Source organism: Salminus brasiliensis, chromosome 4, assembly GCF_030463535.1.
Source record: "Salminus brasiliensis chromosome 4, fSalBra1.hap2, whole genome shotgun sequence".
NCBI classification, from domain to species: Eukaryota; Metazoa; Chordata; class Actinopteri; order Characiformes; family Bryconidae; genus Salminus; species Salminus brasiliensis.
The window spans coordinates 38,537,849-38,552,048 of NC_132881.1; the positions used below are offsets into that span (position 1 = coordinate 38,537,849).

Consider the following 14,200-nt stretch of genomic DNA (forward strand, 5'->3'; position numbering starts at 1 on the left):
TGGTGCTCCATCCAATACTTTTGGGATGAGTTAAAGTGTGGGGGATGAGAAAGCCTTCCCTGGACAGTAGAGACAGTTGAAATCCAAGATAAACTCCAATGTAAGCAAGATAAACTCTTTTTAAATACCCTTGATTTCGGAAGAAACAATGAATGAGCAAGTGTCCCAATACTTCTGTCTACAAGGGGGTGTGATTTTCTTTCAGTATTTACATTTTCTGAGCCTGCCTGAGCACAAATATGAAGAACCATTCTAAACTGATTGAATTATAGTGTTACAATGTTACTGAAAAACATACTGAATGTAGTTGTTGAGTTTGTCTAAGCCATTGCCTGACCTGTACTTTTAAACAAAACTGCCGTGGCTAATTAACTGGGACATTTGCATGATTTAATAGAGCAAGCTTAAGTGTAAAACCATTTTATGCAAATTAAGCATAATGTTTTATGCAGTGGTCATTCTAGTAAAAAGCTCTTTAGGAAAGAATTGACTGGAGACTCATATCACTGTTTTGTTGAATATAATTGAACTAATTGTATTTCACCTAGGTGAAGTAGTATGGGTGTATCTAATGTCACTGAAATATTACTGTTTACTACAGTTTACTAATATTACTGTACACATTTTGTGAGGACTGCTGTCCCCAATTAAATCAATTCAAATAAACACATTTGGTTCCTGATACACAGTCTGGCTTCATTAGGCCTTGGGTGGGGAACTTGTGGAGGGTCAGATTTCCTACTGAAGCACACCTGATTTAGCTCATTTGATAATGTCTTATTTGTATGTTAGTGAAGAGACTTCTGCCCTTAGATTCCCACCCCGTTTTAGAACTTTCCAGAACATAATCCAGAACCTCTGATTATTTGTGTAGGACTGCATGGTGATACAGTATGCCATATCAAATGTATTCATTGCAAACTCCCTTTTTAACCATGAATGTCCTCTGTTTTACTCTAGGTCAAAACGCCCGGCCCCTGTATCCATGGCCGCGCCAAGAATCGACGTTCCAATGCCTGTCATCCCTCACCAGAAGGTATGCCCAGCATAACCGAGAGCTGAGACTGTCAGTACAGCTTAGTAATGGACCTCTGTGCACCAGCAAAGAAAGGAGTCATTTCAATCCAAGCTGAAGTCATGTTTTCTGATCTGCAAGCTCATATGATGTGATGTTCTGTTTGTTTTGAGGTTCAGTTACAGACTAGATGTTCCAGGGTGAGCTTTAACTAAAGTCCTTGCACTAAGGAGAGGATTATTACTAAGGCTTACATAGAGGTGTCTCTTTTAGATGGCCATGAGCCGAGCATTTGGACTTATGGATAGTGTTTCCCTGCTTTCTCAGAGGAATACCCACGTTAAATTTAACACCTGTGGAAAGTCCTGCAGTGGCCCCTAGTGGATGCAACACAAGATGCAGCCTATTCAGGGAGTCAAACTGTCCAGAAATACCCCTGGACTTTTTTCCTCTGAGCAGTTAAAACAACATCTAGAGTTTCTTCTTATTTAACTGTTTTCTTTACCCACATTTCTCCTCCTTAAAGGGTCAACCTAATCAGATCAATGGTGGCCTTTATGGCTCTGCAGAAACAAACTCCTACTACTCCAGCAAACAGGATCTCAAGCAGTCCTCTGCATCGCCGCCTGTCCCAGGGGACAAACCCACCCCCACCCAAAAGAGACAGCAGTATAACTCTCCGATTGGCCTGTACTCAGCCGAGACGCTGAGAGAAATGGCCATGCTGCAGGAGAGAGCTAAAAGCCTGGCTTCAGGCGAGCCTCTGTGGTATGTTAGCAGGCACTGAACCACAGTTAGCAGCCAGGTCAGGTGTGTTAACTCCCTGCAAATCCTAATGAAGTGCAAGCTGTCAGGCTGGAAACTTGCATTTAAAAGATTTAGGGGAAAGCTTTTGAATGAGATGCAGTATAATCTGATATTTCTTTCAGGATTTATTCTTTATTACAAAAAAAATAATGGCCTGCAGATTCTAGATACTACAGTAAGCTGACACATTCTGAAGAAGTACATGTGGGATATTTAATGTTTGTCCAGTGCAGTGATTATAAGAGGTTCCACCCCACCTGGCTGCTGACTTGCTGACTTTATTATAGAAGGATGACAGCAGTGAAAAAGGCAGTTAGTCGTCTGTTATAGCTGTGGTTTCCAAATCGTCTAGACTGTAAATTCTCTTTAAGTCAGCGGGCAAGTATCCACACCCCAGGGCGCCATCTGTGAGCACTAAAAACCCTAGCAGGCAAATTGGTCCCCTTGCAGCAGGTGCTCTGATAGACTTGCAATCTGTAAATTCCAAATCATTAATGTCACACAAAAAAAACTTTCCACTTCCATTCTGCTGTTTTTAACTTTTTGACATCTGGTGACATTATTAAAATCTGACAGTTATTGTTTATATTAAATATCAAATGATTTTATTCCAAGTCGTTTTGGAGGATTTCTATTGGTGTATTCAGAATATCATTTCCATTGAAAATTCTTCTCCTGTAAATTTTATTCCCCACATTAATCAGATACATCAAATACATTTTTGTCTGGCTTTATATTGTATGCCTAACTGGGCCATTTGTTTAGACCATTCTAAGATTAGATCAATCTCAGGTTTAAATAATTTACTGATTATTAGTGTAGGACTGCATGTTGACAGTATGTCTTACCTAATGTACTCATTACATAAGGAAATTAAGGGAAATTATTTGGAATCAATTTATTTTTACATTGACGTCTGTTGAAAGTTAAGAAGGTTGAAAGTTGGCGTTTTGGCGGTACAAGATTGTTGCATGACAGTGATAAAATACTGTTTGGACATTTAGAATTCTTCCCCTAAACATAGGTGAACGTGAAAGTAGTAGGCAAACCTGACTACTAGTTATGAATACACTGACGGTTCAGCTCTAGTATTCGTGCACCCGAGTTTGGGAGCCACTTGGCCTTAAGGCAAGTCTGTTAAAGGCTGTGGGGGCCCTCAGGGGATGAGCAAGAAAGCCAATTTGCTCTGAGGTTTCCAAAGCCCAGCTAACAGCCCTCCATCAAGTAATCTGAGCTAACTTCATCGGCTGACACATCCACAGAAACGTTCACACTTTAGACACCAATCTCCAAAGTGTCTAATGAGTGTCAACTAATTGAAGCAGCTTTGCATAATTTGCATCGCAGTGCCATTTACAGGGATCTGTGCCATCCCACTAAGTATAGCACAAATATCTACTTTACTTTAGTATGTTAAAACAGAAGCAAGGTTTCTGCTCTGTGCAGGCACAGCTTTGTCATTTTGAAAATGGATAATGAGGAACCACTGAAGAGCAGAGGAAGTGGCGCTTGTCGTCCACATTTCGGTTCATTTAAAAAGGCCTGCGCAGTGAATCTGAATGAGAAACATCTCTGCATGTGTTACAGCACAGTGGGAATCCCATAACCATAAAGTGATTCAGTTACGCTGTTACCACGAAGAGCAGGCTGAGAGAGACAAGCACCTGTCGCTGCTGTCTCTATAAAAGGCCGTGGAATGGCAGGGCTCAGGTTTCTAACTATCACATTCCTAACTCCAAAGCCAATATGTCTCTGTCTCTCTGACACATGCTTTACAACTCAGCCTCTTGAGTTTTCGCAGAGTTAGCTTTACATAACTGAACCTTTATGTTTGTGCCAGTTTTGTGTTAGGCAGGGCTTTTCATATTTTCACAATTATCCTCAGCAGCTGTGTGCTTCTATTTATTAATGTACCCTCATTGACAGGTGACCACTGAGGGTGTGCAGGTGTATCTCACCCTGCATTTGTTGTTAACACCCCTGCTGAGTCTGACTCAGACTCAGACTGAATCTGAGTCTTTTAATATTTGGATTTTTCTTTCACCTTTCAGGGTCCTTATACATACCCTACATTTGCAGTCACATGTTATATTCATAATTTGTGTTATTTAATTTATAGAATGATGAATAGTATATTATAGATTCGGCACCAAAAGTTTTAGTTTTGAATTTTAAATTAAAATATACACAGTATGGGCTAAAGTATTGGGACACCTGTTCATTTATTTTTTCTTATTAAATCAGGGGTGTTAAAAAAAGATTTATTCTGTCTCTGCTGTCCACAGAATGCTTCCTACTACATTTTTGAGCATTTCTTTGAGAATTTGATTGGATTCAGTGACAAGCGCAAGTGAGGTCAGGATGTTGGATGATCACCACCCCAAAAGTAGTGAATAGGGCACCATCATTCCAATAAACACAGTTCCGCTGCTCCACAGCTCAATGCTGGAGGGGATTCACACACCTCTAGCCCACATCTGACATTGGACATGGTGCCAATAGGTTCATGTTTATCTGCTCCAGAGTGTACAATTCTATTGGCAATACTTCTATATACAGAATAGACAAGCTGCATGTGTGCATTTGCACACCTGCATTAGCAATGTGTGCAACTTAATGTGGCTGAATGCATTCATTAGAAGGGGTGTCCACAAACAGAGTCCTATATCACTTTGAGAAGCACTGGCATGCTGCATTTTATTGGTAACTCAAACAAAGGCCCCTAACTGTCTCTGCTCCAGGGGTTCTTATAGCATTTCTTTTGGACTATATACGTATGATGACAAGAAGGGTCATCTTTCTTCTTCTTTAAACATGAGGTGTTAAAATGGTGAGGGTGTTAAATGTAAAATAGGCAAGACAAGTTTATTTGTATAGCATCATTGATACACAGTAGCAATTCATAGTGCTTTAACAGAAAAGAACAGCTCATGGAATACCCATGCTAGCAAAATAAAAAAAATGTCCAGGTGTTAAAAAAGCTTAAGTGAAGAGGTGAAGAAGAGCAACCAGCTTCTAAGCTGTTAATCAATCCTTGGGGTATCCATGATGTAACATCAGTCCTTGGGAAGTACCACTGTAATGTCATTCCCAGGACTTAAAGTGTGAGAGATAATCACGGTTTACTGCACTGAATAGCAGTCATTCCGTTTCCTTATGTGTGGGAGATAATTCAAAGGCATGTTGATGAGCAGCCATTTCTTTACTTTAGATAAAATCTTGCTTTGAGGTAGCCAACATCTAAGCTGTTAATCAATTCATGCTAGCAAACTTGAATTCTTTATTTTTTTTATAACATTTTAAATGTCATATAAAAAAAGAATAATAAAACAGTCATTATTGATGTTACAGGCCTGATCATCACCCACACATCGGACATGTGTTTTGCACAGCTTTTTAGTTTCATACTAATAATCAGAGGCTATGAAGCTGCGCGGGACTTGCTTATACAGTCATCTGAAACCAGATTGGTTTTATAGGACAGAGCACAGTGATTCCAAACTTTTGAACAGTGTCGATTGTGTCCACCTTTTTAACAGCTATTTTCTTCCTCTCTCTTTCTCCTATTTCTTTTGCAACCATAGGTTATTACCAACACGCCTTCCAAGTTAGTACTATGCCTCTGGGTGCTGTAGTGCTGTGTGTGGTTTATGTGCATGGTCTTATGCTGTGTCTGCGGTGTGTTCAGGAGCTTGCTTTTGTGCAGCTGTAGCATTTGTAGCTTTCTGTAGATAAAGTCTGCTGTAATGGTATCGGCCTGCCACTGCTTGTTAATGCACCGCAGCATTAAAGCAGCAGAATATGACTGGTTTGCACTGGGATGAGCTTTATAAGTATGTGCTGTGGTGGGCTCAGGAATGATAGGACTGCAGATAGGTTTACCTGATGATCTCTGCTGCTGCATGTCTGTCATATTTAAATATTGCGTTCAGAGGATGGGTTGGAGCAAGCATGATGATAGCATAGAATGATGATGTGGTGACCAGAATTGTTGATATGATGTGCATGTTTTGGTAAGGATTTTTCTTTCTGGTATTTAAAGGAGCTATTAATTAATACATTAATAAATCTATTATTATTTTACACTTAATGTGCATGTATAGACTGTTCTTGGAGTTCCACAGTCTACAGCAGTCATAAAAAGGCATATCTCATATCATTGTTTTACATTTGAGTGTTGAAAAACCCTGATTCTGCTGACGTTAATGTAAATGTAAAGACAGGTTTTCTTGAAAGTGATCTCAGAGACCAAAATATTTTTTTATTAAATACAATATCATTTTCCTGGTAGCTCCTTTAAATCTTGCACTGTTGCAAAAGAAACCTCTGATGCTTTCACTATTGCCTGTCTTATCCTCTAGCCGTCAGTCCTGCATCACACTTCTCTCGTTTCCCAATTCATCCTCCCTTCCTCTCTCTTTTCCACCACTTCCTCTCCCCCATATCAAATAACTCCACTGCCACAGCACTGAGTACATCCCCAGTTTCAACCCCATTGCCCTGAAGGATACTGCCCTTTCTACCAACAAGCCCATAGAGGTGAAGGGGCCTGGAGGCAAGGCCACCATTATCCACGCCCAGTACAACACCCCCATTAGCATGTACTCACAGGATGCCATTATGGATGCCATTGCTGGTCAGTCTCAGGCCAGGGGTTCTGACCTGTCTGGGTAAGACCGTGTGCACCTTTTCTTTTTCTCTCCCACTTGCATGAGCCCACCCTCCCCACTGCCCTCATGCTAGTCAAATAGCCATGCTTTATCAGGCTGACGCTATGTGCTACAGTTTTCCATCACAATGTTTCATTCAAGACACTTGATCTTCTCACTCCCCCTATACTGTATTCTCCATATTTATATAGCAGAGATCTGCAGTGCTAGTTGGTCTGTAGTTGGTCAGAGAGAAGCTGAAGGCAACAATGGGACAATAGTGGATATCGGGTGACCATGACAGCTGTAGACACATAGGACCTTGTGTCACATATTGGTACATCTCCTGTAGTTGTGTTCCTCAAATTATTATTATTGCTTTTGTGATTGTTAACTTATTATGGGCTAGTTCTGCAGAATTCCTGTACAGTTGCTGTATATATATATATATATATATATATATATATATATATATATATATATATATATATATATATAATTTTATGGTTAGATAACCTCTGTAAATATGCACAAGAGTTCTGCAGACATAAGTGCAAAGCCGAGCTGCTAGTAAAAGTAAAATTCTTGGGTTTTTTTTGTTTGTTCATATAGCGTATATCATACAAAAAGTGCTATACGTAAATAAGGCTAAATAGAAACTGCATTAAAACTAAAAAAATAACAAATAACACATTTAAAGTAATTCATGTGTTATTAGAAATGTAAGAAGATTTGTCACATTATATCCTAGCTGTGCTGGTTTCAGACTTCATGACTTTACTTCAATTTATATTTTCCTTCATCAGTGTTCTCTCATTACAGTACAACAAATATGGAAAACTGGGACACATCCCTAATCAGACATGCACAGTAACCCAGACTTTATCCTGCTGTATGTTTGAAACCAAATGGATCTGGTCGGGATCAGATGTAACAGACATTACCTGACCTTTATCCTGCCAGCCCCCAGTACAAAGTCCGGGTAATGACGAGTTAGACCATGTGTGAACAGAGCAGATCATTTTCCAGAGAATTCACAGTGCGTCGGTATCCTTGTTCGCCACCGTTAATGTGCTTTAAACAAAACACTGACATTCCTGCAGTGTACTTTTTGCGTCCTTCCAAACAGAACATTTGCTGTAGTGAGAACGCGTCTGACACAGAAAATCTCTGGCTGCACACTACATGTGTGAGATGGTAACTCTGGATAATGTCAAAACAGAAAATTGCCTTTAGTTTTGACTAAGTCTTGCCATAATCTTGGGCAATTTGAATCATATACTTTATCTAAGATCCTCTGACATCAGGGTCCAGGCAGCATAGGAGTTAAATGCAGCATCATCGTCCTTGGCTCTAATTCTAGTCGCTGCTAGCTGACCAGCCCTTAGGGATCTGAGAGCCTTGTTATACAGGCTTATATTTTTTCGTCTATTGACTGTGTTATGGACAAGCACCCTGCTCTTACTTCTGGTCAGAGACAACTCAATCATAAGAACCCATATCACTGTGTATAATAATACTCTATTCCTTTTATAGACCTTGTTTCTCACCATGTTCACGGTTGTTGTGGATTGTGGGTTAGGGTAAGAGAGATTATAGAGAGATTGCTATACTGCTATACTGTGTATTTTTTATATATACTGCAGTGTGGTTTTGGTAGCGTGGTCTCTTTTGGTGAGAGAAATCTTAAGATTTGTATTTCCTCCTGTGGGAGGGTTTGTCTAACTGTCTGTCCATATGTGTTCACTGAATTACACACTCTGACCATTCCCTCTCGTGTTCATCCATGCCCCCTACCCCCCGTCCCTGTCCCTCTGCTGGCCTGGCTGGGTGTCCCTTCCCAGCGATGAGGCTGTTTCTGGCTCTCCTCTTTCGTAAGTAGCTCCATTCATTCATTCTCCAGGAGCACAGTCTGTGCTCATAGGCCTTTTCTATCGTCCTCATGCACCTGGGCATGTTTACTCACCTTCAGACCTGGTCGATTTTTCATGTTTACATTACTTTTATAACCTTCATTTCCCCTCTGACTAGCAGTTGAGGTGCCCTGTCTACGAGCAGCTACCTGTTGTAGTCTTAGCGTCTACAGTCTTACACAGATTACTGAAAGAGCGTCTGTAGAGATGGGCTTCTGGTGTGGGTGTGCCTTTGGTGTAGTGATTAATTCCCCTCATTCATTTAGGCTGGTATATCTAATTATATCAGATATGACATTTGGAAACCACAGTATCGTTGTACTCTGTCATCCTTCTTGGGCAAGAGATTGCCATAAACTGATGGTTTATTTTGCAGTTTTTTGGTAGTAGTAAATTAGGCACGCTTTTGCTATTTAGACACTGATCATTTCCTAAGCTTTTCCACTTCTATGTTGTAAGCTTATGCTAGGCAATTTGCTGCCTCTTTTCCCTGCATCTTTGTTATTTTTTTAAATGCACAGTTTATGAAGTTTATGCACAGCAATACAAGCTACAAAAGCTTAGTAATTGGGCATTAAATCAGCAATCATTACTGTAACTGTTCCCCAACAATAATCATTATCAGTTTCCTTTAGCACCTTTATTAACTATACCTCAGTACCTAACTCAATCCAGCAGTGCACTCAGCTCGAGCTCTAGCCATGCTGGCTGTGTTTGATGGTTGCGGCTCTCTCTGTGGTTGCAGTAGTCTGCCAGTTAAAGACCGTGTTATAGACAGTGCTTCCCCAGTGTATCAGGCTGTGGTCCCCAGCGTGGACAGTGAGCTGGAGCCTGCTGAGTGGGCCCGAAGAGCCGCCCAGCTGCAGTCCAAGTCCTTCCGCATCCTCGCCCACGTCACTGGCACTGAATACAGTGAGTGTGCCCTCTGGACTCGCCAAGATTTAATCTCGTTTTCATTTTATGTCTCATATCAGGGTATGCTTCACTGATGACAGTCAGGGCCCAGTTTCCCAAAAGCATGTCAGTGTTTAGACCATTTTACACATCAGCAGATGTGTACTTTCAAATGATCAGTAACAGGCAGATGTATAGAACTGACCGGTACTTCAGACTAATATTTTAAGACGTTTGTTGTACTTTGTAAGAATGAAATGCGTTTGTTACCCCACAGGGCACACATTTCTGTGTGATGCTAATCTAGGTGGATTTTGGGTGTTTTCACACTTGTCCCAAATAGCTCAGCCCTCAGCCAGATACTGATTCATACAGGATCATATCTTATAAACCGTGGATTGATTGCACAGATTCATATGTCATATTTCTGCACACATTTTTAATCATAATTTTAAATCATAATGGTCAAAATTGTAGCCATCCCTTTACTGTGGATAGCAACTGCAAACGCTCTGATCTTTAATAATGTTATTTTCCTTTGACACTCAAATAGTCACAGCGATAATCACAGTACAAGCCTTCACACAACCTTCAGTTTTTTTCTTTTTGAAACAGATCATTCTGTGACAAAATTGACATTATTTAGGCAGCATATCTGTGGGCACCAGGGTTCTCTCTACGTGAATCCCAGACCACTGTTTAGGACAGGACCAGTTTTAAACTCCTCCAAACATCCAGAACTATCTGGACAAATAGACCCAGTGTTTGTGAGAGTGTGAAAATGCCTTTAGTCCACAGTTTATGCATCGGGATCAGCAGATAGGACATTCAAATTGGCTATTGGCCAACAATTCACACATCAGTGCATTCTCACACATTTGGTTTTCAGTTATCAAATAAGATATAGTAGTTTAATGGTTTGAACTGGTGTGTTGGAAGAAAACACCTGACTGTGCAGTGCTGCAGCCCTGTTATGAATCACAGATGAGATTACAGTAGTGAGCTCTTACTGCAAGTCACCGTGAACAGGCTAGACTCTTCTGTTCATTTATGTAGCCTTGTCTCTAACATTCCTCTCTCGTTTCTTCTCATTTTTCTCCCGTACAGTGCAAGACCCAGATGAGGAAGCTCTTAGGCGATCAAGGTAGGCAGCTAGCAGCAGCACCTGGTGGCCAGTCAAAGACACCATAAATTGGGTGTTGGGAGACAAATTCAACACCATATTACAACAGGAATGGCTGAAAAGCTCACGTTTGGTCAGACAGACCTTCCTGGTCTAATCCCTCTCTGTGCTGAACTTGAGCTGCCCTGCAGACACACATACACCCTCACACACACTACAATTATTATTTTATTTTTTACACCTACAATGTGTGCTAGTGTGTACAGAACATACATCGAAACCTCTTGTGTCATTCTTCTTCACGTTTAAAAATCACGCAGTCCCACAAACGTCATATAACGTTCTCTCACACTGTTTCACTGTAGAATATCAACACTACAGGATGCTCAGTGCATTTGAACCCTCACTAAAATTGGGCAGGCGAGTGGAGGTCACTGTCCCTAACTCATTTCTTCCCCCTTCTCTTCCTGTCTTTCTCTTCCCCTCTGTGTCCCTCTGTATCTGTCTTCATGCCACAGGGACAAGTTTGAGTCGGAGGTTAAAGGCCCTCGTTTTGCTAAATTAAAAAACTGGCACCATGGCCTGTCTGCCCAAATCCTTAACATATCTGAATAAAGAGCTCAGGAAAGACAGCAATAGACAGGTGGCATTGCTCCAACAAGCAGACAGGCAAAGCATGTGAGAAAGAAGGATAAAGAGGGAGACTGGAATGCTGGCAAGAGACGAATGGTTCATTCAGAACCATCACATGGACAGATTTCTTATTTTAGCTTAATACTTGCTCTTTGGTGTGGTTTGATTGTAGACTGTTCTATGGAATGTTGTGGCCACCAAGTTATCTTTACTTATGCTGTTCCTTATGTAAGTCTCTGATATTCAGTGAATAAAAGATGTTTCAGTGTGAACTGAAAAACAAATCGGTGGACAGCAGTGTTGGATTTTGCTTTTTTGCTTGGTGATTTGGTGATTGATTAAAATGGAATTGTTTAGATCTGCAAAAGGGAACTGGATAAGGAGTTTCAGAGGAGCAGTGGTTGGATAAAGCCACTGGATTCGCTATTGTTGCTGTCAGGCTGCTTTTTTGCACTTCAAGTATGAGATCAAGTATAAGTTGACATGAAATGTAATTACTGATTGTAATGATCCTAAAAACTTCCTAACTGTATTATATCTAAACTATAAAACTAGTGTTGTTATTTGGCCAGTTTGTAGCAGGAGCAGACTGTTAGTGATGCTTTGTTCTGCTATTGCATTGAGTAGGGCTTGATTACTATATTGGTTGGCTGATAATATTGGCTATATGTTAAAAAATAGGGCCGAACTGTAGATGGATGTACCATTGGGAAACCTAAAGTGATGCATTCGGCCCCTCTGCTAAAATATTTAGATGTTTAGGTTGTTTGATTTTACACGTTTAACAAGTTTGAAAACCGACAAGCATATCTGTCAGTAAGGCATTCTTCAACTAAATGTGTTGGATTATAACATTAAACAATAATAAGAAGAAAAGCGTTTTTCAAGCACTGTATAATTACAAAAAACTGCATGTAGAATTGGATTTAATTTATTCCATTTAAATAAATTTCACATTGGTCGGACATTAGTAGAGAGAATGTACTTCTAACCCAACCTCCACTTCTTTTTTGCAGATCTAAAATATTTTTTTTCAATTTGTTAATATATTTAAAAACGCAGGTTGTTTTAAACACAGTTGTGGTTGGAAGTTTACAAACACTCACTCATGGATTTGAATGTCATGGCAATATTGGAGGTTCAGTGATTTCTCTGAACTGTGTACAACACATCTTTAATACAAAAAAGCAATAAGACTGGTACATAAGTTCTTTTTTTTTTTTTTTTAGAAATAGAGTTTTTGAGGATATCTAGAAATCAACTCAGGGTCCAAATTATACATACCAGGCTGCTAATATTAAAATATTAGAATCTTAGAAATCTTGGAATCTGAAATGGCTCCAAGAGACATTGCTGACTTGTGTATGCATATGATCATCCTTCTCAGATCTTCTCAGATCTAGCTGCACTCCTTGGACTGTATTCTGTGTTGGTCAGTTCCGTGCTGTAACAGGAAGTTAATAGGGTTTTAGCCTTGGCAAAAAATATTTTTAGCACCACTGAATTAATAAAGTGGTATTGTATGTATATTTTTGAACCTGACGTGTTTAATTGGGACCCTGTGATGAATGCAGAACCCATCTCTTACCAGAATGAAACATTGAGAACAAAATATCTGTTGTTTTTTTTATAAAAAATATATGTATTTATTTTGCCCCAGAATAAAAACAGTTTATATCCATAATTGCCATGACTTTCATGAGTGTAGGAAAACATCCGACCACAACTACAGCGCCAGGCATTGATTTGTATTTGTATGATATGTGTAATACTGTTCTTCAGATGCACTTAGTACAGCTTAAATAAGAAGTAGAAATAGACACTGTCAGGATTTTTAAGAAACATTACTCATCTTTTACAGTTACTACAGTACTTTGTTAAGGTTAGTTATCAAAAGGGCTGAACTACAGAGCTTCAATACTTATTTATTAGGTTTCTTCAGGCAGGATTAGCAAACTCTATGTAGAACTGTAGTAGCTGAGAGGACATTTGAAGGAGGTGGAAGCCCTAAGATCTCTACAGCGTTGGCCATCAGTCCGTCCTTCCAGCAAAAGAGATAATAGGGGCAAGAAGTCCTTGTATGTGTGAGTAGAGACAGTGGGGTATACAATCCAGGACTTTTTCCTAAGGTAATTCCGCTCGTCTGATTGTCACTTAGGGAAATGGTGTTGGCTGTGCCATGGGTTGTTGTTGGCTGGATTGTTTGGTGTTGGTTAAAGTGGATGCCTTTGCTAACTGCTTGGCCACCCTCATCACATTCTACATTGGGCTTTTCCCGCTTCCTCTGACCCTGCCTCTACCCTACCTACATGCAGTGCATGCTGAATAGAGTGTGTGTCTTCACCAGAGTGTTTGTGTCTCCTGATGGCTGGCCCTCCTCTTGCCCTTCACTTCTCTATTCCATCCTCATCCAATCATCTTCATGCACACACACGCCAGGCTGCATACTCATCCACCTAATCTTTTCACTATGTTTTGTAAACCATATTCCATATTTACATTCATGTTTACCCCAACATCTATTCACCCATACATTTGCTTCTTAACTAGCTCACCAAGACAGGCTGACCAACAGTAACTTTATTGAACCTCATTTTCTAGCTGTGTGGATCTTCTTCCTGATCAGTTCCTGTAGGTTATTGTACTGTTCTAGCTGTGTTATATTTAGGCTTTCTCTTACAGTTATGCTTATGATCATGGATTTGTTATTGTTGTGTTTACAGTTATTTATGGCTCATGTAGGTTTGTGACAAGGTTAAAGCTTAAAATTATTAAAAAAAATAGTTTACAATAACATCCAAGTTATTGTTTAGTTCTGAAGTGTAGTAACTGAAATGTGTATGTGTGATTATGTATGCGTATGTGCAATTGTGTATAGAGACTTTTAATAATTTGTATCATTGAGTGCACATCCTGCAGTATTCATAACAGATTGCCTAAAAAGAGTAAAATATTTTTACATTAAAAAAATAATTTGCACCTACCAGGATTTCTCCTGGGCTGAATATGAGTATTTATGTATGTTCAGCACAATATATTGAAACACTAATTTCTCGAACACATAATTTCATGGTTTAAGATGCAATCAGTTCTATGAGACACTATTCAAAATTGTTACCAGCAGCTCCTACAACTCATTTTTAGCCTAACACACACCATAACATCA

The 14,200-nt window shown here is 39.8% G+C and overlaps 1 protein-coding gene across 3 annotated transcripts in view; it reads left to right on the top strand.

The window, feature by feature from the left end:
- Positions 1-14,200, top strand: part of ldb3a (LIM domain binding 3a) — a 54,014-nt gene that overhangs the window by 25,824 nt on the left and 13,990 nt on the right. For 2 of the 3 annotated variants that reach the window (XM_072677048.1, XM_072677049.1), the window contains exons 4-5: positions 961-1,036; positions 1,542-1,783. In XM_072677048.1, the coding sequence (XP_072533149.1) occupies positions 961-1,036; positions 1,542-1,783 (318 nt within the window). Of the gene's footprint in view, positions 1-960; positions 1,037-1,541; positions 1,784-5,406; positions 5,430-6,288; positions 6,493-9,129; positions 9,297-10,385; positions 10,423-14,200 lie in introns of all 3 variants that reach the window. The other variant, XM_072677047.1, reaches the window with a different exon arrangement.